Genomic DNA, 24,604 nt, shown 5'->3' on the forward strand with positions numbered 1-24,604 from the left:
TAGATAAAGGAAAGATGTCTCCAGATTTCATACTGTGTTACTCGTGTACCTCTGGGAATTCTAGATTTTCATTGGGGAGATGGATTTTATCTGTGTGCAGTTTGCTAGCAGTGTTTTACTAAATAATATGTAGGCAAAAATGTGGAGTAGCCTGCAAATATTGTAAGAAAGCTCCAGAAAGAACCCAGAGTGTTCTTTTTCAACTGTGTTTTGTTTGTTTTCCTCCAAAAGTTGTTTTTACAGCGTAGATATCAGATGGCGAGCTTTTGCTACTCATTAGAGGAACATCAGCTTGGTTTTCCTTCCTTTATTTGTGCTCTTCCTCTTCCTCCTCCCTCCCCCTTCTCATCCTGCTGTTGTTTTATCTTCGTGGCGTTGCTGAATTGGGGTGGCAGGGCCAGGAATTATCTCTGGTTCCTGGGGTGCAGAGTGAGCTGTGGTGGGCAGCACAAACACCATGGATTTGCCTCCTGCTCCTGGGTGCTCAGACCTTCCGAAATGAAACCATTTGTATGAAGTGAAAGTCTTCCACCTCCTCATGCTTAGGTGGTTTTTAGCATTCTGCTTGTTAGTAATGGGAAGGATTTATGTAAATAATCACACAGAGAGAAGCTCTTTCCAACTTCCCTCTTCCATCAACGTGCAGATTTTTAAACCATTAAAAGCAGCCATGGGAAAGTGTTTCTACCTGGCCTTGAGAGAATTATGTGTGTGTGACAAAAAAAAGGAAGTGAGAAATTACTGTTCTTCCAAAGGGCACCAGTCTGTGCTGGTGTGCAGAACTGAGAGTGGTGTGTCTGCTGTTTGCAGTGTCACCTTCAGAACACCCTTGGGCTGAGCAAATCTGCTTGTCCTTCATCCTGTGAGCTCTCCCAAAAAGATGTCAGGTTGTCATCCCTATTCTATTCTACGAGAGTCTATTCTCTGGGAGCTCTGGCTTCTGCTCTGTGCCTTTCAGTAGGCTGAAAGGAAATCTTTTCTGGGATGGCAATCTCTGTATTTTCCCAGCATTCCTGGATACTTTTCCCTCCTGAGTTGTCCTGCTTGTGAAGATGACCCAGGAGCTGCCTGTGTGTGAGAGTAATGTTATTTTCTTCTCCCTTGCTGTGAGCTGCTCCTGCAGGTGCAGGTCTGTAAGTACCAGGGCTTACATTTCTCACTTTTGTCTTGTGCATCCTGAGGGTGAAGGAAGATGAGCAAATAAATTATTGGAGAGCTCAGGTAGCGAAGATGATACTGAGGGAAAGAGCAGCAACGAGATGCTTCTGAATTTGTAAATGTGTTTCCTGAATACATAATTGCATGTAAATAAATATGTGGATAGGCTGGTGGGAAGAGTGACCGAAAAGTGGTGAACTTAGTAATAATGTATTTTGCAAAGCTTGTGTGAAAAAGGCTCCCAATCTCCTAAAGGAGCATTTAGAGAGAACAGAAGCTCATCTGAAAATTAAGACTGACTTGGTTGAGTGATTTAGAAGTCAAACAGGATTTTGACACATTTATACCTGTTCTAGAAATGCCAGTCAACATCCTTCTGAGCAGAAGGGAATCACTGCACTCACTGTCAATGATGGATCGGTGTGCAGCTGCTTTTTCTCCTTGAATGCACATATATTGCCCTTTCATGGTACCTTGGAGCAAAGGTTTTAAAAATTATCATTATTATTATTATTATTATTATTATTATTATTATTATTTTCAAATAAATGTGAGGAAAGGAACTTTAAATTTTATTTAATGCACTTTTCACAAGAATTTGTTTGCATAATTTATGTGGGGCAGTGGTTAAGGGGGTGGGTGCTGCTGAGACTGAGCTGTAAGGAATGTAGTTGTGTATTTGTTTCTGATGAAAACTGCCTGGTGTTACAGATGCATTTATCTTATCTGCAGGGCAGACAGGCTTGAGACTGAATTGGAATGCAAATCAGCATTATTTTTCTACACACCCTCACAGCAAAGGTTACAGGTCACATTTTGCTCTAAGCAGCATCTTCTCAGTGGATGTCTAGTGAATTTTCACATCTTTAATTATTAGCTGAGTATTGGAAGCTGGTAAATCTTTATTACTTTTTTTTCCCCCCAAATTCTTCTGAATTTACCATGTTGTTTATGTGTATTTGTAATAAGATCTTTGGGACTTGGTGTCTTGTTGACTGTAACCTTTAATAGAGAATTTTATATGGTTTCCCTTTTTCTTACAACTTGATATAGCCCTTTAAAATTTTCTATGTGTATGTATTTATAGCCATAATTTATATTCTGCAGTAGTCTGGAAAAATGTAGCAAGAGTACATTTAGAGAGGACTAAGTAGCATTTCTTAGCTGGCAGTGGGGAATGGGGTAAATTACTCTTCAGTATTAGACATTAATCTGTCTAATTGCTGCCTGAGTTTTCTACAGATGTTTTAGGGCAAGCTAATAAAATGTGCCCTGACACAAATGATTTTTATACAAACAAGTATAACTGAGAGTTAAAGAGAAGGGGTGTTGTTAATAATATTGAAGTTCATTCCTTATCTTCCTCTTTTAATTTCTTCAGGGGTGTAGTTATTTTAAGTTTGCTTACATAGATTCAACTAAGCATTCCACTTTACTGCCAGTATAGTGTGAGTACTTAAAGCAGGTGGAGTTCACAGCAAAAACAGCCTGTGAAGAAATTCTTTCCTGAACATGGTGACAGATCTTTTTAATTAACTGTTGCAGTAGTCATATTATAGTAATTTTGCAGCAGTAATAACTTCCTAGAAGGATTTCTAGTTTGGAATCTAATTCTCTACTGTCAAATTACGTAGAACTAACACAGAATCTGTATTATATGTCACATATTGATACGTGATTCCAACTGTGTTGGAAGAGAGGAAGCCTCTTTATTCTGGTGCAAGTGGAAGAATCCTTGTTTTTCTTGATAGAGCAGCATAGGGACTAAAACAAAACACTGTTTGTGCCTGTGTGTATTAGTGTATTAAAAGTAATTATTATACAAAAAGTCACTCATGAGCAGAGTAACCTTTTGGCAGGAGAGACCTTAGCGTGACACTGAAGGAGTGATTTTAGGTTCACTGTTGACTCAGTTGAGATTTTCTTATTTTAGTTTCTTTTTGTGGTCATTGTTGCTCTGTGAATCTCTCCTGCAGTGGAGGAAATGGATTTCCTATACCCGGAAAACCAAAGGCAAACACGTACTGGCTCTGCAGAATGGGCTTGCTGGGAGAAGGAAGATTTTTGGGGTTTTTTTCTGCAGGCTTCATTTACTGTAATCTTAATTGCCTGGGCTTTATAGAGGAGAGAAGTGTTTTCTTAGTCAGCGGCTTTCCTGTGTTTTCTCTTAGTATTTTAATAGTTGCACCTTAAAGGAATTTTTGAGATCTGTATCAGTTGTTATGGAGGGATGTTATAGTGGCTCAGTGGTTTGGTTAGTAGAAACAAACTTGTAAATAAAGTGAGCCAAGAAATTTTCCTAAGAGTCACTTTCGTTCCGTTTCAGTTGTTTTGTAGAAGGTATTTTAGAGCTGAGGAAGACTTGAAACACGACATGGCTTAGGTAGAAAAGGAATGATAGAGTACAGAGGAGCTGTGTAGCAGAGAAGGAGATGCGTTTTAAAACCAGTTATTGGAAAAGAGTGAATGAAGCACGGATTTCAAGTGGAACATACAAAATATGTGCCTGGTATGTACCGTGCTTGTCTCTCAGCATGATTCCCTTTCAGTCCTTGCTGGAAGTGAGGTCATGCTTTCCTTGTGTTCTTTAGTATCAGTCTTCTTCTTGCCTTGGCTCAGTTCCTGGGAGGTGTTACTGAGCTGGGGAGTTGCTACCATCCTGTATTAAGGAGGGATTTATTCATGGGTCTTGTGATCTCTAAAGGTTAACAAGTTAAATGACTGTATCACACAGCTGGGCAGTAGGGATTATGAATATTGCTTTAATAGCAAGAGCCCAAAGGCTGACAGCAGAGATTTTCCTCCTTTGCTTTCCTTATGTGTGTTTATAGAGCAGAAAAGCTCTCTGGTAGCTGAGAAAATATGCCTTTTTGTAGATTTGTGTTAAGACTATCCTGAAGTGGTTTCTGCAGTATCATTTGCATTATTTGGCTTTAAAAGCAATAAACTTTTTAAAGCGTGCTATCCATACTCAATTTGGATGTAAGATAATCCCATCTAGCTACAAGATTCTGAACATTAAACTATTTTTCATGTTTCAGACTCATTCTTGCTAAAGAAAAAAGCCTTTTTGATACGGGTGGTGATACAGCCAGGCGATTGCTGTCTTTGCTGTAACACATCTTGATGTCAGAAATGTTTTTCTGCAGAACTTGCCTGAGGAAATTTCAGACCATTGTTTCTTAATAGACATTGTTTCAGAGTATAATAAAGGTGAATCAGGCATTTTGGCTATGTTAGCTACAGCAGAGGAGACAATGGGCTGCTGTTTAAGGCTGAGACCAATGAATTGGGAGTGTAACCAAAGGGGTTACTTCAGACAGTGTGTTTAAACTATGAGTTATAAATGAAGCCATTGTATGAGTGCATTTGAAATTACAGCACATAGCAGGCTTCAAAAGAATTCAGTGTTGTATACACGAGCTCCACTTCACACTGTCCTCCTCAGCTAAGAACAATCAGAAGTTTATGGTTTCATCCCACAACCAGCAGCAAAAATGGAGATTACAGAGTTACAGTTCTGGCAAAAACAACTGTGCTTCCTCAGTCTGATGCAAGTGAGAGCTGAAAGCCCAGTGAGATTTTTTTTAACAGGAGAAATCAGCTAACCATAAAGCAAGCTGTTAGGGGTCCACAGAGGGAATCAAAGAACCAAATCCACAAAGCCTTGAGGAGATAAACAGTAGCAGGCAGAAAACATTCCTGTGAGAGAGCCCAGAGTAAGCTGAGCACTTCCCAAATCCAAGACTGAGTTACTTTCAATGTGAAAACTACATTACCACGGCTTAAGAAGTCGGCTTTGAATAAGCAAGTACCCTCTTAACTTATCCCAGCTGTAAACCAAAACATTATATTGGCTTCAGGATCCTTGCCCGTGGCTCAGAAGTGCTTTAGTCACTTCAGCTGGCTGGTACAGGAGCATTGGAAAAACCAGAGGTGCAATTTGCTTTGCCCTACCCCTCCTGCCTGCTTTTCTGCACAGTCCTTCCCCTGGCTTCACAGAGAGCCAAGTGAACATGGGTGCTGGTGATGCTGCAGTTCCAGTGCTTTTGTGAGTCCCTCCAGCACCAGAATGCTTGGGGACACTGTTCTCTTTCATTCTGGGAAAGGAAATGCTCACTGATGCTCATGGGTACAGCCAAGGAGTATCAGAAAGTGTATCAAAGTCAGTGATAGCACAGCAGAGCTGAGTACTGCAGTGGTGGTTTGGGGTTATAGACAAAGCCTTTACACCACTCCCCCATTTTTAGCTTCAACAAAAGTTTGGTAGTGATGGGTGAGATTACTCCATAAAGTTGCATAACTACAAAAACAAACTGATTTTTTAAATTGTCTCTGTAGTTTGTCTTATGGAGGAAATCTAATGGCTCCTAGAGATGGAAGGAGAGGGAATATGTTTTCCCCTACATTTGGAATGCAAATGTATGCATGTATAATCATCAGTAACTTATGTCATCATTCACTGAGGCAAATCCCAAATCCTATCCATTTCTTGGCATTGAAGACCGTGCACAACCAAGGAAAACAAGAAGAAACAACAAAAATAACTGGCTTGCTTTCCTTCTGGAGCTTACAGTATTGGAATACTTGAAATGAAGACCAGTCAAGAAATAATCAACACTCACTCACACTTGTTCTCTCTCTAAAGCCATTGAGCAGATTTGCTGGTAAGAGTAACATGACCCAAGACTTACACTTAATTATTGCTCCTTTCTGCTGTGGCACCACCACTAATTCCTACATTACTCTAACACTCTCTGTCTGTCAGAGTTATTAAACATAAGATGATAATTAGAGTGTGAAAATATTAGAGAGGTGAGGGCTGGGGACAACCAGGTACCATAAAACAGTAACAGCTCCTGCCCCCAGATTGCTGGGGAAAAGGTGCTAAATAGGTAAGTTTGTAAATTTTGATAAACAGGATTAAGATGCTGAAAACTGCAATCCTTCACGAGTTGGAACTGTTTGTAAGCAGAAAATAAAATGGGAGCTCCTTATAATTGCAATATAAAAGCAGAATTGTGAGTTGTGAAGAGCAGAATGTGGATGTCATCTGGATTTAACACACAGGGTGGATTTTTTTAAGTGATAAGCAAAAAAATCTTAATTCAAAGCATGGTCAGTTTTCTGATTTTTTTTTTCATTATTCCATTGAGGTCTGGATGCTTTCCCATAGTTATTTAGAGTGATGATCATGAAGAAACTGTTGCCAACTTAAAATATGGTAGAGTGGATGCTTGTTTAATGCTGTTGAAAATCAGCCAAGAGGTATCTAATTCTGGACTGGAGTGTTATGTTGTATGGTTTTATTTGTGGAATTCTTGATTTATCAATGGTCTGCTTTCCTGTGTAATGAACTGTGTAAGTGCAGTCATTATGTGTGGCAACATATGATTCACATCTTACTTTTAGTTAGAGAATATGAGGTTAAGAAGACAAACTCTTTGTCAAGATGGAAACATGAGACTTTTTTTCCAGATTAGTCCCCAGTAAAATTAGGTCAGGCATAGTTACATGACAGTAATTTAAAGAATGCTGTCATTTTCCTGATCTTTGATTTGTTATGTGACAGGCATCATTAAAACACACTTTTTGCTTAAAAATTAATTCACGCAAGTTCAAACTGAAATCAGGATTATTTTTAGTCAGTATGTATTTTGTTTCCAACATGTATATATGTGCAAGGAATTTAAACTGTGATTTGATTTGATTTTAGAATACCATCCAGGCTTTCTCAATTTATACCAGCTGGTGCATCTGACAGCCAAAACTAGAAAAATAACTGCATTTAAAGATGGAAATCCCTATTCATGAGACCATTTCAGAGCCTTTGCTTTCCAGCAGGACTGGTTGAGCAGCATGTTCTGATCATTGGGGTAGTTTTGGCTTTCAAAGACAGATGGCCATTGTGTTTAATGCCTGTGTATTAATGTTCTGTTGATAAAAGTATGAGTAAGTTGCTAATTTCTCTGGGAAAATATAATTAAACTGTTGAGATCAGGATACATGTGACCTGTGCTGTGTTTGGTCCAGAGGCTTCAGATTCAATTAGCTTTTCAAAATTGCTGTGAATTTTTACCTGCTTGCTTGAATCGAGGGGAAAAAAGTTCCTTTGTTTATTCTAGGATGAATAGAAAACTAGTCTTATTTCAGCCTTTTATTTGGATGTTTCTCAGTACTAATGTTCAGTATTTTCAAATATAGGATGGGTGGTATTCAGCTCAAGATATCTCAAGACATTTCTCAAACTTGTTGCTGTGAAATCAAACATTCTGGTGTGATTTCAGACTGTGTAGTCAAGTTTCCGTGGATGGCAGCTTTTCTGGTTTCTGCCTCGAATCTTAAAGCTTTTTTTTTTTTTTTTTTCTTCATGGATTTTAGCCTGACAGGAAAATACTGCAGCTACAATGTGTGTTACTGTACCTGAAAGTATTCATTCCTTATATAGGCAGTTTTCTGTATTAGAGTGACAGGAAGGTGCTTAATTCTGACAATATTGGGATTTTTTTTTTTTTTTCATAAACCATTCTTGCCTATTTCAGTAATTCCTACATCAGGTAGGAGCCCTTCTCTTGGGCAGTCACCCAGCTGGCTTTGATTTTATGCTTTTTTTGGGTGCATTCATTCACTAGGATATTCAAAAATGGAGTTAATTTGAGTGCCATATACTTACAGGTTTAACAGAATATAAGAAAAGCTGTTTTTAAGAAATATTTCAACATGGATGTGAAGGATGTTAGAGGGGTGGTGAATGTGCAGCTTTTTGCTGTTTTACACCTCAGTTGTTTTTAACACAGTCTTCTGCAGAAGAACTCAGTGGTTATTACCTATCACAGGTATATAAGCAAGAAATTATTTGGGACTGCAGGATGACTAGTTTGTGTCTGAGTTACTTAACTACCACCTCTCCTGAGTGTGTAGCCTTTAAGTGTTTGCTTACTTGGCTTTGTGACATTATTACCAACTTGTAGTTTTTAACAGCATTTCTTTCATCTGTTCATTCTCAACTGTCTGAGCAGCTCTGTCGTTGTAGTTTTGAACAGCATTTCTTTCTTCTCTCTGGAAATTACATAATAATCTGTTCATTCTCAACTGTCTGAGCAGCTCTGTCTATGATGGCTTCAGTCAGAAATTGTCTGAAGCAGTGAAAAGGTCCCAAACACAAAGAATTATCCAAAACTGTTTAAATTGGATAATTTCTGTTCTAGTGATGGATGTGAATGAAGTGATGGATGCCCTAGGACAGTAAACATGCTATAAGAAATGTATATGTGAATTGATTCTGTTCTGGGCTGAGAATTGTTCAGAAGAAAAGGAATCAGCAGTTGGTTGCAAAGTCAGTGAAAGGATCCATGGGTGAAGTGTATTTTCCTGCTGTTCTGTAGCACAGGAGGGCCTTGTGACACTCTCAGGGGGTTTTCTTTATGTTGTTCCTGATGTAAATTACCTGACCCTGTTGGCAAAAAGCATTCATTATATTATTGTCTTCATGATGGGACTCAGGAATATTCCTATTCCATGCTCATGTTTTACCTTTGCAAACCTGGATGGCAGTTTGGAGTTGGTAGCTGGCAATTCCTAGATGGATTTTATGGGCAAAAAAATCCCACTTGGCAGCAATTGGCTTCATGGGCAGAGGCAGGAGGAGTCTGAAGACTGCAGCAGTTCAGCAGCTGGGAAGGAAACCAGCAGAGCCAGGTGGTAACTGCTCAGTTACTGGTTTGGAGGGAAGAGTTGAGATCTCCCTGCCAAGTCTAGCAGAACTTGGAAAAACAATGCTGAGATAATAATAATAATAATAACAACGATAATAATGATAATAATAATAACAACAACGATAATATAACAATAATAATAATAATAGTAATAATAATAGTATAAGGCTTGCAGCCAGCCAGAGGTTTTAACCCTCCAAACTTACCTTCAGAAACTCTCACTGAATGTTGCTTGACTGAATGTTGCTTCTGATTGAAACATGCTAGTTGGTGATTTGTGTGTTTAATCAAGAGAGAATGATTCTAAGTGATTCTCTGCCACCAAAGCTGTTTGTATATTAGTCTCTAAATGTATTGGTGGTGATACAACATGTCAGAATTTATAACTTTCTTATAGCTCAATAGCAGAATTTACAAATATAATTAGAAGGTTAAAGGCATTTAAAGAATTAAAGCACTTTAATGACATTCAGTTTTTATTGACAACCCACTAATATCTGCTGCATTCACATAAAGATTTCTAATGTAATCCTGTGAGCAGATAAAAGCTCTGCTGTTTAAAAGCTCAATGCAAAGCAGATTCATTGGATCTGCTCGTGGAATGCAGATGGGGAGCTCCTGAGCAGATGATGGGTTGTAAGTGCTTGTCTGCAGCTCACACAGCACAGGCCATTCCTGCTCTTTGTTTTACAGGGTATCACGTTTAGAGCTGTATTAAGAAGATAGATGGCAGCACACTGAAACATTTATAAGGATTTATTTTTAGTTATTCTCTGAATGTTTTCAGTTTTCCAAAAATTGTAACATTGCTGCTTTTGAAAAAAAATTACTCGCTCACCTGAGGTGTTTGCAAGTACCCAGATTTGGACTATTTAAAAGAATTGTGGAGAAGGCCAAATACTTATTTTAAGATCTGTTTTTTCTTTTGTCTATTTAGGATCTAAGGAATAGAGGGTTTTTTTTAGGATCACAGAATCCCAGAATGGTTTGGGGTGAAATGGACCTTAAAATTCACCCAGTTCCACAGCGTACCATAGGCAGGGACACCTTCCACAAGACCAGGTTGCTCTGAGCCCCATCCAGCCTGGCCTTGGACATTTCCAGGGATGGGGCAGCCACAGCTGCTCTGGGCACCCTGTGCCAGGGCCTCACCAATCTCACAGAAGACAATTTCTGCCCTAATTTGATCTAACCCTGCCCTCCTTCAGCTTAAGGCCATTCTCCCCTTGTTCTGTCACTCCATGCCCTTACAAAAACTCCCCCTCTAGGGACTTAAATCATGTGAAGTAATATCTAATAAAAGTCTTGCTTGATCTGAGCCTGGTTGGGTTTAGGTTCCATGCTGCTCTTGTGCTCTGTGTGATTGGGCACTGAAAAATTTGTAGCTGAGTCTTTCTGAGCAGGCAGTTTCTGCCAAAGGCTAAATTCTTGGGCATTCAGGTGATTTGGGCACAGGCAGTTTGTACAAGCCAGGAAGGGAATTTGAAGAAGGAGCATCCTCTGGCAGAGCAGCAGAATGCAGCTGGTGGGACAGAGCCCAGGGCTCTGTGTGGGAGCTGGGGTCTCTGGCAGAGGTTTTGGGACATTGCTCCCATCACAGGGATCCCCCTTGGTGCTGCAGGATGAGCTGCCTTTGGAGGTGTTTCCTTGCTTGACTGAACAAAAGCTCCCTGCTCTCTTGGAAGGGCTGTGCTGGTTATTAGCTCTCTGTTTTCCCAGATAAATGAAAAATCGAAAGCAGGGAGGTAATTGGCAGCCCTGAGAAATAAAATAGGGTTTTAGATTAATTTATAGAATGTCTTAATTTTACAGACAAAACTATTAATCTAAGACCGTAGGAGAAGTCACTGTTACAGTTCTGGGAGCACCATGAACCCCAAGTAAAGCTGTCAGTGACTTCTCAGTATCCTCTTGCAGGAGAACAAAAAACCTGACTGATGCAGTTAAACACTTACTCTGCTTTGTTTTGAACTTGCAAATGCAAGGTGGCCTCAATTTACTTTGATTCTTTTTGTTTGTTTGTTGGATGACAAATGAAATGTGTCTCTATTTCCTTCTCCTTGCTGGTTCTCAAATGAGATTTCTAAAACAATAGATTGGTGCAGGCTGTAATACAATATCATCAGCACAAATAAAATACAGGCTGGGAATAAAATAGCTGCTGTCATCTTTTTCAGTGAGTGGCAAGATATATTTCTTGTGGCTTTTTGTTGATGAACTTCATGTTCTAAGTACATGATGACAGAGCAAAGGGCCAAGTACTGAATCCTTGATTTAGTGCTGGATCCCTCTTGGGAATTATGTTTATGTAAGGATTGAGTTTAAAAAAAAACAGTGGGGAGGTTGTAGGCTTTTAGCAGGAGAACTTGATAGGATGAAGGGAAATATGCTTGTTAAACCATGTCCTATATGATGTGTGTCAAAGGGCAGTATATCTGCTTTTTTCTCTTCCCATTTGAAAAATGGTGAGAAGGAAGAGGCAAGTGACCAAAGTTAGTATTGATTAACAGCGATTTCGAAGCAGGAGCATTCACTTTTTAAGTGTAAGGATGAAGAGTGGGATCTGCCTGATGCTTACACAGTAATCCTCTGGAAAAGTTGTGGGTTTATTCCTGGGATGAGATTATTGTAGCTCTGTGTGTGCATCTGGACAGGGTGGGGCACAGAGGGTGCTGAGAAGATGCTACTAAATTCTGTTGCATTTCTTTGTCTTTCAGGACTTGAAGTGGATGGAGGAGGACACTTCTTGCTAAAGATTTAACTTGTCTAAAGATATCAAGGTAGGAGAATTTTTTCTTCCTACAATCCCATGTGTTCTTTGCGGGCATCATTTAATTGTTTAGAGTTGCAGTTGTCTTCTGTCATTTCTTTGTTAATGTGTGATCACCTGAAAGTGGAACAAGGGTTCTTTCTGTAACAGTTTTACCAGTTCTTAACCTGATTGTATTAGAGAAAAGGATGTAAGAGCTTTCACATATTAGGTTTAATTAGAGTGAGAAATTGTTCCTTGTGAGGAAGGTGAGGCCCTGGCACAGGTGCCCAGAGCAGCTGTGGCTGCCCCTGGATCCCTGTAAGTGTCCAAAGCCAGGCTGGACAAGGCTTGGAGCAGCCTGGGACAGTGGAAGGTGTCCCTGCCATGGCAGGGATGGGATGAACTTTAAGGTCCATTCCAGTCTTGGCCATTTTATGATTCCAGCTTGTAGAAAGTGCCCTAAAATTTGTTTCAAGGCAGTTTAGCAAGACTGAGCTTGTGCAGCACTGTGCCACATTTTATTTCAAGTTTAGATACTTACTCACTTGTTTGTTGATGGAGGCAGTTACTAGTAATATTTAAAACCAAAGCAATAATTGTTACTGTTATGAGCAGCACAGAAGACACTAAAAGCACCACAGGTGAATTGATGAAAGTGAGGTGATGGCATTTCTAGCTTTTGTTTCATTGTCATTTTTCTCCAAGGCTGGATAATTATGACGTTGTATATGGAGAATGGAAGTGTCCTTTGGGAATTCAGTCTGTATCATTAATCTAGAATTAGAAACCAGGTTATGCAAAATGACAAAGCCTGGTTCAAAATTAAATTTCCTGAATTTCAAGGTCATCCCATTTTCATGTTGAGGTGAGAACTGACTTTTGACTCTCCTAGTGAGTGATTGCATTATTGTCTGCCATGTTTCTGATCTCGTTTTAAATAGGTGTTAAATGCCAACACTTAAGTATTGCTGGAGAAATCTTTTTCCCAGAAAAGTAAATTCAAATGTTGACCAAAAAGTTATGGTTTCAAGGTCTGTTAGTTGGTATTCTGTGGCTGGCAGGGTTCTCTCAGGAGGATTGTTACTGTTTGAGAGTAGTGAGTTTCTCTGGATTCAGAGTGAGTCCTTTTGTTCTCCTTTGTCCTTCCTTGAAGTATGACTGTGTTCCAGACAAAAAGAAAAACAATCTCATGTCAGCAGAGAAGGGGAAGCTCGAGCCTGCACAGAGCATGTGTGTGTTGAGGGATTGAGCCTTGCATCTCCCTGGTGGTGCAGCCCCAGGTACAAACAGCTTCAGCCTCTGGAAGTGCTGTGTTCCAAGCACAGCACCAAAATGAGCTGTTCCTCTGCTAAATTGTGTGGGTTTCCATAATAATACATGCTTGTCTCCTTCCTCCCAGGCTGTAACTGTATAAAAATTACCTCTGAACATAAATGCCACAGACTTTGAGCGAGCATAATCACCACAGACTCATCAAGAAATTTGTATGGCCACATCCACCTTAGGACTGTTGTTGGGAACTTCACTAACGTGGGAATATGACTTTGTTATGCTCTCAGAATTGCTTTTTAACTGGAGCATTAACAGCTGCTTCTTTTGATAAAATAAAGGCAGGGATTGAGGCCAACCTCCTGCTTCCTTGTGGAACGTTACGTTGACCCGCTGCACACGTTTTTCCAGTGGGAATACTGTTCGGTGTTTTTGGGTGTATTTTTATGGATTTCTGTCAAAGGTAGTTGGAGCACCAAAGACAGTGAGGTCATATCAGGAGGACAGGGGAGAGCACAAGGGTTCTGGGAGTCCATGCAGGATCTGTACGAAAGATCCTGTCCAGAGATCTCCAAGAGTGGATCGGCAGATTGGCCTTCACGTCAGGCTCCCCAAGTTAGTTATTGGTGTTCAGGCTTTTGTGAGAAACATAATATCAAACAATTAATTTTGTTGTTCTAAAGCCTATTAGAGAACTCTGTTTAATAAACTCTTAATTGCTTAAATACCTCTAATTGGTGGGGTTTAGTGCATTTAATACCTTTGCTGTTTTGGTATTTCCAAATAATCCTAGAAGTTCTTGGCAAGCTTGCTAGGTCACAACAGTGCTGTTTTCATTCCTAAAGTTCCTGGAAATATTTAATCTCTAAACTTAATGTCTAAATTCTGCTCCTGTGTGTTTAAATGTGCATGGATCAAGCTTACAAATATATATTTCCCTAGACTTCAGTGTTATTGTAATCAGTTATTCCCACCCCTGTGGTGAGGCAGAGTTTAATGGATTTGATAGTCATGGAGCTCCTGCCACTTGTCAAGAAATTGGTCTTATTGGAAAAAAACACAGAATTCTAATCTTAGGATATACATTTAATAGCTTCTCACGCTGACATGCCCAAAATTTGCCAGCAGTGTTTGTACGACTCACTGGACATCAAACACTCCTTTGAACAAGAGCTTAGCTTTGCTAATCAGCTTTATATAAAATAAAATTTTATTTTTAGTGGGGTGATCAGAGAGGAGGAGAATACAGGGATCTGGTTGTTCTACTGGTGGTATATAGGCAAAACATTTTGCTTTGATTTTGTAATTGTGTGTCTGACAGACAGTATCTCTATAAAAAGAAGCAAAAGTTACTTTTGTGGGCTGTAATAATGTGTAGCCACCGGAAACATGAGGTGGCTTTTGCAGCCTGTCTACAAACTCTGTTTTAAGACTAAGAAAACACTGGAATAGGCCTTAGTCATCCCAAAGGATTTAATGAGATGTCGCTGACTTGTTCAAGCTTAGCATTTGGTGTAAGCTTGCAGCTTGCAGAGCTCAGTCTGCCTCTACCCCCTCCACTTTGGGGTTTTTCCTCATCCTATCTGTACTACTGCCTTGCTGCAGAAAGTTATTATTGTTTATGTATTTCATTGGAATTTAGATTTATTAGAAGATCAAACAACATTTGTCAGAGTGTCTGGACATAAACCAGGAGATTCTGGAACTGTTTTTTTTAAAAATGCTGCATAGAGATTCTATCTTTTTATTCATCTGCTGATACTGTTTGGAGACTTGTGCTCATACAATGTCTTCATTTTGTTTGGTAAACTTACAAATGACAAGGTAAAGGACAAATCAAGTGTAGTAGCTCTTGGTTGCCCATATTGTTGCAGGAGATATCTTGTGTTGGTGGGGGTGTGAAGGATCCCCATCACATTCCTGCAGCTTTTGCTTCTGCTGACAGAGCTGCTGCTGATCCTGCAGAAAGGCATTAACCTGGGCTGTGAGGTGCCTTAAGGAGTTCATGGGTTAGGATGAAAAGTTCTCTGATCCAGCTCTTCCTAATACTGTAATTCTGTTTGCTGTTTAATGCTTCTAATTCCATGAACTAACACAACCAACAGGATTTTTAATTTAGAGTGCTTATTCTTAAATATTACTTCTGGCTTAGTGGTGTTGGCTGAACAGAGGAAGAGCTGTGACCATGTTTGCTCAAAGCCACAAAGGGATGCAGTTGTGCATGAAAATGAAAACCAGCAGCTGATTTTGGGCACCTGCTCCTCTGTGTTGTGAACACCTTAACTAATCAGGATGTAAGTCTAACGAGTGCTTACGCTCAGAATACATCAGTACTGTGAGTGGCAATGAGGAACCACGTCAGGAAAAGCAGAGTCACAGAATCACTGAGTGCTTTGAGTTGAAGGGACCTCAAAAACCACCTAGTTCCTAGTTCTGGCATGGGCAGAGTCATCTTCCTGTAGTCCAGCAGTCCCCTGAGAGTATGGGATCAGTCCTTGGGATGTCCCTTGGCTGGTAACCCAGGGTCTTTATGCAGGACATCACTTCTCTCTCCACTCTGGGCTTCTTGGGAGCAAATTCACCGAGGCTCTGTCTGTGCAGAGCCTTAATTCAGCCTTAGTAGCAGCACAGCACCTCCTGGCTCTGTTTGCCATGTGCAGGATACAGGTAAATATAATTATTAGCAAACTATCAGGCTTGCCTTTGGCGTGGCCTAGGCCCAGGCTGGGTGGCTTCTTTGACAGAATTTGGTTGAATTCAGTTGTAGCTCAGCACTGGTGGCTCTTTGGCGTGGCCTTGGCCCAGGCTGGGTGGCAGAATTTGACAGAATTTGGTTGAATTCAGTTGTAGCTCAGCACTGGTGGCAAAGCTCTGCTCAGTTCTCTCTGCAGTGCAAGCCACTATGGGGAAAGTCCCAAAACAATTGTCTGTGTACCCAGATGGAATTTTTTTTGATAGTCATGTAGCAGTGGGATGCTCTGAAGGGGACCTAAGCCTCGTTTAGGAGCCTTGGGAATGAGCCTGAGCACCAGCTCCTTGTGTTTTGGTGGCAGAAGAGTGACAGGGGATGCTCAAGTGATTCATAAATGCCGAGGAAATACAGATTCCATGTTTAATACTCATCCATGGAGGCACACAAATCTGTTTGTGGAATCTGGTAAGTGAATGGGAGCTTGTGTTAGGAAAGGCTGCAGTTGCTGCCATCCCTGTTTGCTCACTGGGGCTTGGGATGTATGTACTCTGAGCTGCTGCCCTGGAATGCTGATGTCTCTCAGTAAGAGAGTACACCATATTAAAAGGACTTTCAGTGGCTTTAAATATACATATAAAGCTCTTTGAACTGAGCATTGTTGTATTATTAGACTTGAAAGTATCAGACAAATGGGAAGAAATGCAAGATGGCATTTACTGAGCATCCTCCAAGAGGAAACAAATACTGTTACAGGGAAAAAAAAATCATTCTTTATTTTTCAAAGATGAATGTGTTATCTTGTAACTATGAAATATCATGTGTACAATAGAAAGAAAATTGTGGTTTATTGTATGTACTGATCAAAGACTCTTCACAATTCTTTTGGTCTGGTTTGAACTGCTTTTGTTGTAGGTGTTTTCATGCTTTACATGCTTTAATAAGTGGCTGTTCCCCAGCACAGGCTGTCAGTGTGCCTGGTGATCCCAGACACTCTTTTATGTTCAGCAGTACTCAAATAACCTTTTTTTTTTTTTTCTCCCAAGACATATACAGCAAGGAAAATATAGGGATAATGTTTCTGTTTGATTTTTTTGCATCAGTTACTCTGGGTTTGAGTGACTTGTCTCCTCATGACAATTTATTCAACTCACAGGAGAATTTGACAGTCAACCAGCCCAGGAGCTGCAGAGCATCTGGAGTTGTGGTTGGTGTCAGCAGGATTGATTTTCTGGGCAACAGGAAGGGCAGCAGCTCCTTCTGATGTGTTTGGCTTTAATAGTGATGGGAAATGGAGGCAATTTGCTAAATGCTGTGTCTTTCCCACTTCTGTGTGATGATAAATTATTGGGCAAAATAGGTTGGCTCTTCCAGCAGCACTGGAATTGTGTTGTCCTGTAAATAAAGCCTAGGTAGCTGAAAGCAAACTGAATGGTGGGCTTTACGTGGATGTTGTTGTTAGGAATTTAATTGTCAAAATAGCTTTTCATCATTTTATCTTGGTTTTAACCCTTCTTCACCTCTTCTCCATAATGGCTTCCAGCGGTCCGAATGGGAGTGTTGATTTTGCGCCTCTGTTGTTCTGTTTCCCGCAGCGTTTGCAATAAACCAAGTGGAACAGGATCGCCATGTTTCGAAACAGTCTCAAGATGCTTCTTACGGGAGGGAAGTCAAACCGCAAAAACAGGTCCAGCGGTAAGTAACCGTCACCTCGTCGTGCGTGTGGGATCTGAAGCCCTTCCTTTCATGTTTGTTTTGGTCTTAGCAGGACTTTCTTCTTGTTAATGAACAGATGACGATCTTGTAGACTCCACAAACATCATTATACTTCGTTTTAATACAGTGCTGTGCTTTTAATTTGGAACTATATGTATGTTTGTTTTTAAGTGGATGTAAACCATCATCTGGTTTTGTTGGGGAGATAAGATGCAGGGAGAACCAAGTAAGAGTTCTACATAATCTTGTAGTAAACAAGCATCAAGGTTCACGTTTCATTTATGGAAAGTGAGACTTTTTTTTCCTTCTGAAATGTCTGTGATAACTTGTGGCAGTGAAACCTGCTTAATTACAGCCAAAACTTGTGAGAGCAGCAGCAATTTCTTTTCAGCTTTTATTTTTAAACAGGAGGGAGAGAGAGGAATGGGAATAGTTGAAATTAAAGGAGAAATTGCCCAAATTTAGTCATCATTTACATCAATTTCGTTTTTCTACCATCTCAGGAAAGGAGTTTACAGTTAGTATTGGTTCACATGACTTGGCCTGTTTCATCCATGACAGAGATGGGGGGAGATTGTAATTGTAAAACAAAACATTACAAAATATTGATAGGCTTTAAAAACATTTTTATTTAACTTTTGTAGTTTTTTCCAAAAATGGAGTGTTGGCAAGAGAAGAGCTTTTAATTAGATCTTTCATTTTGAATTTTAAAGCCATCTGGCAGCACGTTTTAAATATTTTGGGATAGCAGTGTTTATTTGTGCTCGTGCATCTGCGGTAGTGTGGATATTTATGTTACGGATGTTCATATGGATGTTCCTTGAGAAACCAGAGGTGAGGATGAGGAGTCACAGTGCTGGTAAAGGCAGTGGGAAAACGAGCTGTTTTCTTTTGGTTTCAGCAAGTTGTTCTGTGTTTGTCACGCTGCCAGAATTTGGCCATTGTTAATACCTTCCTGGCCATGTTGTTTTTGGGGAAGGAGAGCTGTGGGGCAGCACTGATGCTTTAGCCATCAGTGGTCCCTTATTCCAGTGTCTGGTGACAGCTGTGGGGTGTTGCTTGGTCCTGGGCAGTTCAAGCGTGCACCGTGGTGTTGTAGTTGGTATGGATCTCAAAGCAGGTAAAAATCTGTTTTGTGAAAGCACCATAAGAATTCCAGCCTGGGGTGGTGGCTGTTCATTGCTTTTTTGGAGGAGAATTCCTTCCCACAGCACTCCTCAGTTTCTTGTAGCAGGAGTGGTTGGTGTGAGGGAGGCACCTGCATGAAAAGACAGGCTTGTGGAAAACGTGAGCAGATGGCTCCATCCTCTTGTGATTTGTGTCACGTTTGCTGTTTGAAAGTACAAGTCCTTTGATGATACCTTTAGAAAAGTGCACGCAGACAAATCACCTTAACTTGTGATTTCTGTACAAAGCCTTCTCTTTGTCAGATGTGCTGCTAACAGGCCCTGGTTATTCCTTTTGGCTTATCTCCCAGAAGCAATATTAAGGATTTTGTATATGCCAAGCTCTGCAAATACGTGTTTCTTATTTTGTGAATGAAAAATGTCCGTTCTGAAGTACTGAGATTCGACAGTCTGGTTTTGGGCAAAGCAGAAGAGGAGATGGGTTTTCTTATTCATATATTGAAAAATAATATGACAGAATTGAATTGATGAGGTTTTCTCTAATGCCTAGTGACTGGAGTGTATGTTAAATTTACTGCAATTCTGCCCTTGAAATAAGTTGCTTTATTGAGAAGCTCTGTTTGGCATTCTTCAGGGCAAGAGAGGGAATGGGAAAATGAGATGATCAGGTTTGTTTTTATTGTTTGTGACTAAGTGGCAAACATCCCTGCACAGCATAATAATTTTTCAGATAGTTGTTAATCTTTTAAACTCTTACATGACATTAAATGAATTCATCACTGCCTAGATTTTTTTTTTTAAGATAAATATATTTAAGTCTGGGGTTTTTTTGCAACACAGTAAGGAAAACAATCAGTAAATCTTCAGTGCACGTTTTCCGTGTTGCAGGCAGTACTGGGAGCCTGAAACTTGCTGTATTTATTTATTTATTTGTTCTGGCAAATTACAAATTGGGTACTTTTGGTACTCAGTGCTGTCCTTCAGGTCCCTCCAACAGTGTTGTCTTCACTGGTGGGTTTTGTCTTGGCAGTTTCTATAGGTGGGACACTGCAGGTTTTAGATTTTTTCTCATTCAAGTGCTCTAAAAAGATCATGTGTTTATTGAAATTTTAAAATTTTGTTTATCATTAACGTGATTTAGAATGCTAATTAGAAGAAATTAAGCTTCCCTGATGGTTTTGGTGCTCTGATTTGCCCCATCAAAGCTACACCCATCTCTGAGAATTGTGAACAAAATCCTAAACTCCGTGTTAGGAAAATCATCTGTTGGAGGTTTCAGGTGTGCCATGTGCTGAGTCTGAGTCTTGTGGGGTGGTGACAGCCCACCCAGATGTCTCTGTGAAATTGTGTTGTGTCTTCATTTCCTACACTCAGTCATTTTGCATTCCAGTGTGGGAATAAACCTTTGAAGCAGGGTTAAAGGTGTTGTGTTCTTTTCTTGGGGAATCCGAAGGAGCACACTGGCCTTTGAAAATCCCGTGCTTTGCTGTGTCTTTCATTTGCAGTAGCACTTGACAAGCAGGAGCAGTGGAGTCAAGCTAAGGATTCCTAGATGTGATGTGGTTTTGATAATTCTTGGTGATTAAAAGAATGACAGCAGTGGCCTTCTTAATTTTCCTCCTTTAGAAACTGCTAAGCAACTTCTCTGAAAACTGTGGTTAACATTTATTTTACCTCAGCCAGGGTTGGTTTTCCCCTTTGCTGATTCAGGAACACACAAAATATTTATAAAAGAAGAATACAATTACATGCATCCGAATAGACAGTTACATACAGTAGTGCTAATTAAAATCAATTAATTTCTACTGCAGCATCAGCCTGTGTAATCTCCTGTGATTAATTCTGGGTGTCCTTTCAGAGCTTCAGTGCTGGAGTTTCACAGTATATGCTCAGTGCACATGTGTGTGCACATACTTCATGTCTTGTCTTAAGAAAAATTCTCCCGTGACTCAGGAGTGCTCAGGATGGTTTACAGCAATGCCTTGAGGACACAACAGTGTTTTGATTAGGTTGTTTTTTTCTGATATAAGTGGATATTCCACAAAGCTGCCAGATAGCATCTGTGGTGCTGAAATCTGATCTCAGTGTGTTTGCAGATTACCTTTGTTTTTCTAGTGTAAATTAAGTTAGAGATACGTAGACATCCAAGCTTTCTTATTTGTTTATATCCAGAGCTATATTACACGAGAGGTGTTTTAAAGTATAAAAGGACTATGTTTTTCTCCTGTGTTATTCCTTGTGGATGAAAATCCAGCAGGATTGCTGTGGCCAGAGCCCTGTGGTCAGAGCTAGCAGGTGTATTAATCTGCAGAAAGGCAAACCTGCTGCTGCTGCTTGTAAGGGATGTTTGTGCCTTCTTCCCCCCTAATTCAGTTCTTCTGGGGCACTTCTGTTCTCTGAATCCAGAGACTATGAATTTCTCTGTTTTCTTTTTTTTTAATTAAAAACCTGTCTCATTTATCTGCAGTTTTCTTGCTTGTATTAATCATTCCTTGCTCTGGGTGTGTACTGAAGCAGTGCACATCAAATCCATCCACTTGTATTCATTCCAGCATCCTGTTAGGGAAGTAAGTCCATGAAAGGGATTCATCATTCCACCTGTTACAGTTATCCTTGTTCTTTTCCAAGCAGATGGACTATTTCCCTCTTACCTTATCACATTAAATTAATGCTGCTGTAAGAGTTTGGATTCCTTTTAGAACCTGGTGAAATTCAGCTGCAAAACTGCACATTTTGTTTGGTTTTGTATTTCCCTTCACTTTGTGAGGAGTAAGCCCAAGAATTTGTGCTGTTTATTTCTGACAGAGGCCAAGATAAATGTAACATTAAACAAAAGAAAAAACCAGGGGGAAAACAAAACAAAAAAAACCCCAACAAAAGAACAATGAAATAAAACAAAAAAGAAACAAGAAAACAACAATAACAACAACAAAACTAAACTAAAAACAAACAACCCCACCCACACACAGAAAAAACAAATCAATCAAGGCAAGGCAAGTACTCTAAAATCTGAGACATGTAATTCTTAGCCCAAAGGGTCTGCTTTTCTCTTCTGAGTTAGTTAGGAATTACATCTTGCTTGTTCTTGACTATAAAATACACAGTTTTTATCTGGAGCTTCCCAGCCAGGAGCCTGCCTGTCATTCAGAATATTTTTGGCGCAGGGTTTTAAAAAACCTCTTCTTCTTTCCTGGTTTGCAGAAGACCCAATTACTTCTCACTTCCAACGTATTTATAGGGCTTTTTGGAACCTGCCACTTTATATTTTAATTCTGGGGCTGAAAAGGGCCCTGTCAAATGCTCTTCTCCTTCAATTCCTGCCTTTTGAAGATAAAAGGCATTTCTGTGAAGGTCTCATTTCTGCCTGGCCAGATCTCTGTGCAGTTTCTCATCTGTCTGATCTCTTGTGGAAGTCTGAGGATAACTTTTACCCCAGAAGAGTTTGAGGGTCACAACTGCTTTTTCAGTTTAATTTCTGAAAGAAATTGCTGAGTGATGAGATCCAGTTGGTGGGTCCTATAGATGTCAGGTAACTTAATTTAATAAAGTGTTAAAAATGAGGTATTAAAAGACCCATCATGTATTGTGGTCTTGAATACTGACTGTATCCACATGTTCAAGGTATTCCACCCAAGTAATATTTCAGATCCTGTTCTTCCACAAAGATGGCTGGTTTTTCATAAATCCATTTTTAAACAAGGCTTGAGTATGTTGACAAATCCTCTGACCGTGGCAAAGTTTGTCCTTGAGTTTGTTTAAGCATGAACTGACCTTTCCTGAAAGTTTGTTTTGCATTTATGTAATTCATTGTTTTCCTTCTGAAGAAGGCAGTGCATCAGGAAGATGTATATGTATACAGGCATGCTGTTTGGTTCCTAGTATTCTGATTTATTTGATCAAAATATGTCTTGTTCATGTACCAAACTCTCTTCCCAGACAAATACAAGATGTTTGGACAATGAAGCTTCTGCTTCTCTCCTACACTATTATCATAAAGAGAATTTTAGCAGCCTGTATTAAAATAATATGTATTTATTTCCTTCTGATTCACAAACATTTTCACATGTGTGACTATCAGCAACTCTAAGAACATGTGCAGAGCCAAAAGGTCCCCCCTGAGCCTCCTTTTCTCCAGGCTGAGCCCCTTTCCCAGCTCCATTCCCTTCCCTGGACATGCTCTTTCTTGCAGTGAGAGCCCCAGAAGGCAGGACACAGGACTCACATTTTGGATCCAGGTGGGATTTTGTGGTGTTACTCCCATTTACTGACAGATTTGTGATGAAATATTGAAGCCAGCAGAGGGAGCAGGAGTTTTCTATCAAATCCCACTGAAATTCCTGTGCTGATGTGCAAAGGAGATGAACTTCCATCTTCCCACATCAAATGACCTTGTCTTCTCTTATTCAGCATAAAAAAGGTATTCTCATATACAGTTCAAAAAGAATGTACACACTACCTTCAAAAGAAAATAATATCAATTTGAGGGATTTGTTCAGCCAGACTGTTGGGAAAGTGGAATGTCCTTTCCAGATTGTCTGAGGAAACCTTAAGGATTTGTATATCTGTAATAGTTTCAAAATCCAATCAAATCTTTTAAGAAAATAATGTGTATTTGAGTGAATTCAGCATTTTCATCTGGAAAATCAGTAAGAAATCATTGAGGTGTCGTGTAACTTGGGGGTTTCCTGCTGAGAGAGGCCTGGCCCCAGGAACAAACTTAGATTCCTTCCCTTAAAGCAGGATTGAAACAAAATCTGTGATCTGATCTATTAAAATGGATTTTTGGATTTTATACAAGCAACCTAAAAGTAATGTTTCTCACAATTCTAGAAACTTACTAAGTGTGAAATGTTTCTAAATAAATAAATTGGTTTAGAAATATTCAACACATGCAAGTTGATTTTGCCATTTTACCTCAGTGTGTTGGATATATAAGATGTTTTCTTGTCTCCAAGATGTGAGAGTTTTCCACATCGCTTTTTTCCCCAATTCCTAAAGATAAATATTATTTATATTCAGTGTTGCTTGTCCCTGGGAAGTGTTAGTGTGGATTCTTGTAGATTCTTGCAGATTCTTGTTTATTACATTGACAGATGTTGAATCTGTATTGATCCATTTGAGGATTTTATTCCAGGTGTGACTGATGTTTTTATTTTTGAGGGATTTTGACGATCAGCACTGTATATGTGAAGTGACTGCTTTTCCAAGATGCACGTTCCACTTGGCTCACATAAAGCATTTCTTGGCTGCAGGAAGTACCTGTGCCAGGTGTGAGGGATGACTCTGCAATTCCATCATTAAATTCTCTTTTTGGAGTTGCAGTTTCCCTTCCTTTTTCCTTTTTTTCCTTACGGAAGAGTAAATGTCTATAACTTACTAATACTTTTAATGCAAAAATCACCTTTTCTTTGGGAGAGGATTGACTTCCAAGCTGCACCTTTTCAGGAGTTTCTTCTCTTCAGCCTCTTCTACTGCTTGCACAAACTTCTCCTCTCAGCATGTCTGTGAGGACTATTTTTTTTAGTATCAGATATATTTTTAGATAACTCATGGATAATTTTTGCTAGAGCTTCCATCTATAACTGACCTATTTGAAGGAATTGTGGAAATTTTTGCTGCAAGATCTTTCTGAAGTGGGAGGATTTATGTTTCTTTTTATATAATTTTCTTTTTGAGGGTGAGATCAGTTTAGAGGCCGACCCATATTCTCTTAGATTACAAAAAACCCTCAAAATCGAAGCAAGCTATGGACATTTTATTAGGAGCTTTGATAAGGTGTCCAGACCTCAGCAGAACATACTTTTTGTCAGCTAAATAGGTTTGAAAATTTCTTTAGGTGAGTTCAGAATGATTATCAGCCATCACTTCTCCTCTGAGACTCTGTTACTGATTTGCTGGTGGACAAAATAATCTGTTGAACGGGACCTTTGGACCGTTCTTAGAGTAAGAAAGAAAGATCATGGATTATCTCATTATTCCAACATACAGATTTAAAAAGAGGCTTTTAATTTATATTTGTTGTTTGTTTGTTTTTGTTATGATTTAAAGTGACAATTTAATTGTATACTAAATATAGTCTGCTTTTGACTTATACATCGTTATGGTGGTTTTAAAATTAGTGAATGAAATACACTGTATAAATTCCAAATATTATTAGCAACACAGTTTTTTACTCCTT

The 24,604-nt window shown here is 39.5% G+C and overlaps 1 protein-coding gene across 7 annotated transcripts in view; it reads left to right on the forward strand.

Annotated features, from left to right (window-relative positions):
• Nucleotides 1-24,604, forward strand: part of TANC2 (tetratricopeptide repeat, ankyrin repeat and coiled-coil containing 2) — a 146,663-nt gene that overhangs the window by 12,775 nt on the left and 109,284 nt on the right. For all 7 annotated transcript variants that reach the window (XM_041465417.1, XM_041465418.1, XM_041465420.1 and 4 more), the window contains exons 2-3: nucleotides 11,591-11,653; nucleotides 17,179-17,278. In XM_041465417.1, coding sequence (XP_041321351.1) covers nucleotides 17,212-17,278 — 67 coding nt within the window. In that variant the 5' untranslated portion in view covers nucleotides 11,591-11,653; nucleotides 17,179-17,211. The remainder of the gene's footprint in view (nucleotides 1-11,590; nucleotides 11,654-17,178; nucleotides 17,279-24,604) is intronic.

Source organism: Pyrgilauda ruficollis, unplaced genomic scaffold, assembly GCF_017590135.1.
Source record: "Pyrgilauda ruficollis isolate IOZ18807 unplaced genomic scaffold, ASM1759013v1 scaffold189, whole genome shotgun sequence".
NCBI lineage: Eukaryota > Metazoa > Chordata > Aves > Passeriformes > Passeridae > Pyrgilauda > Pyrgilauda ruficollis.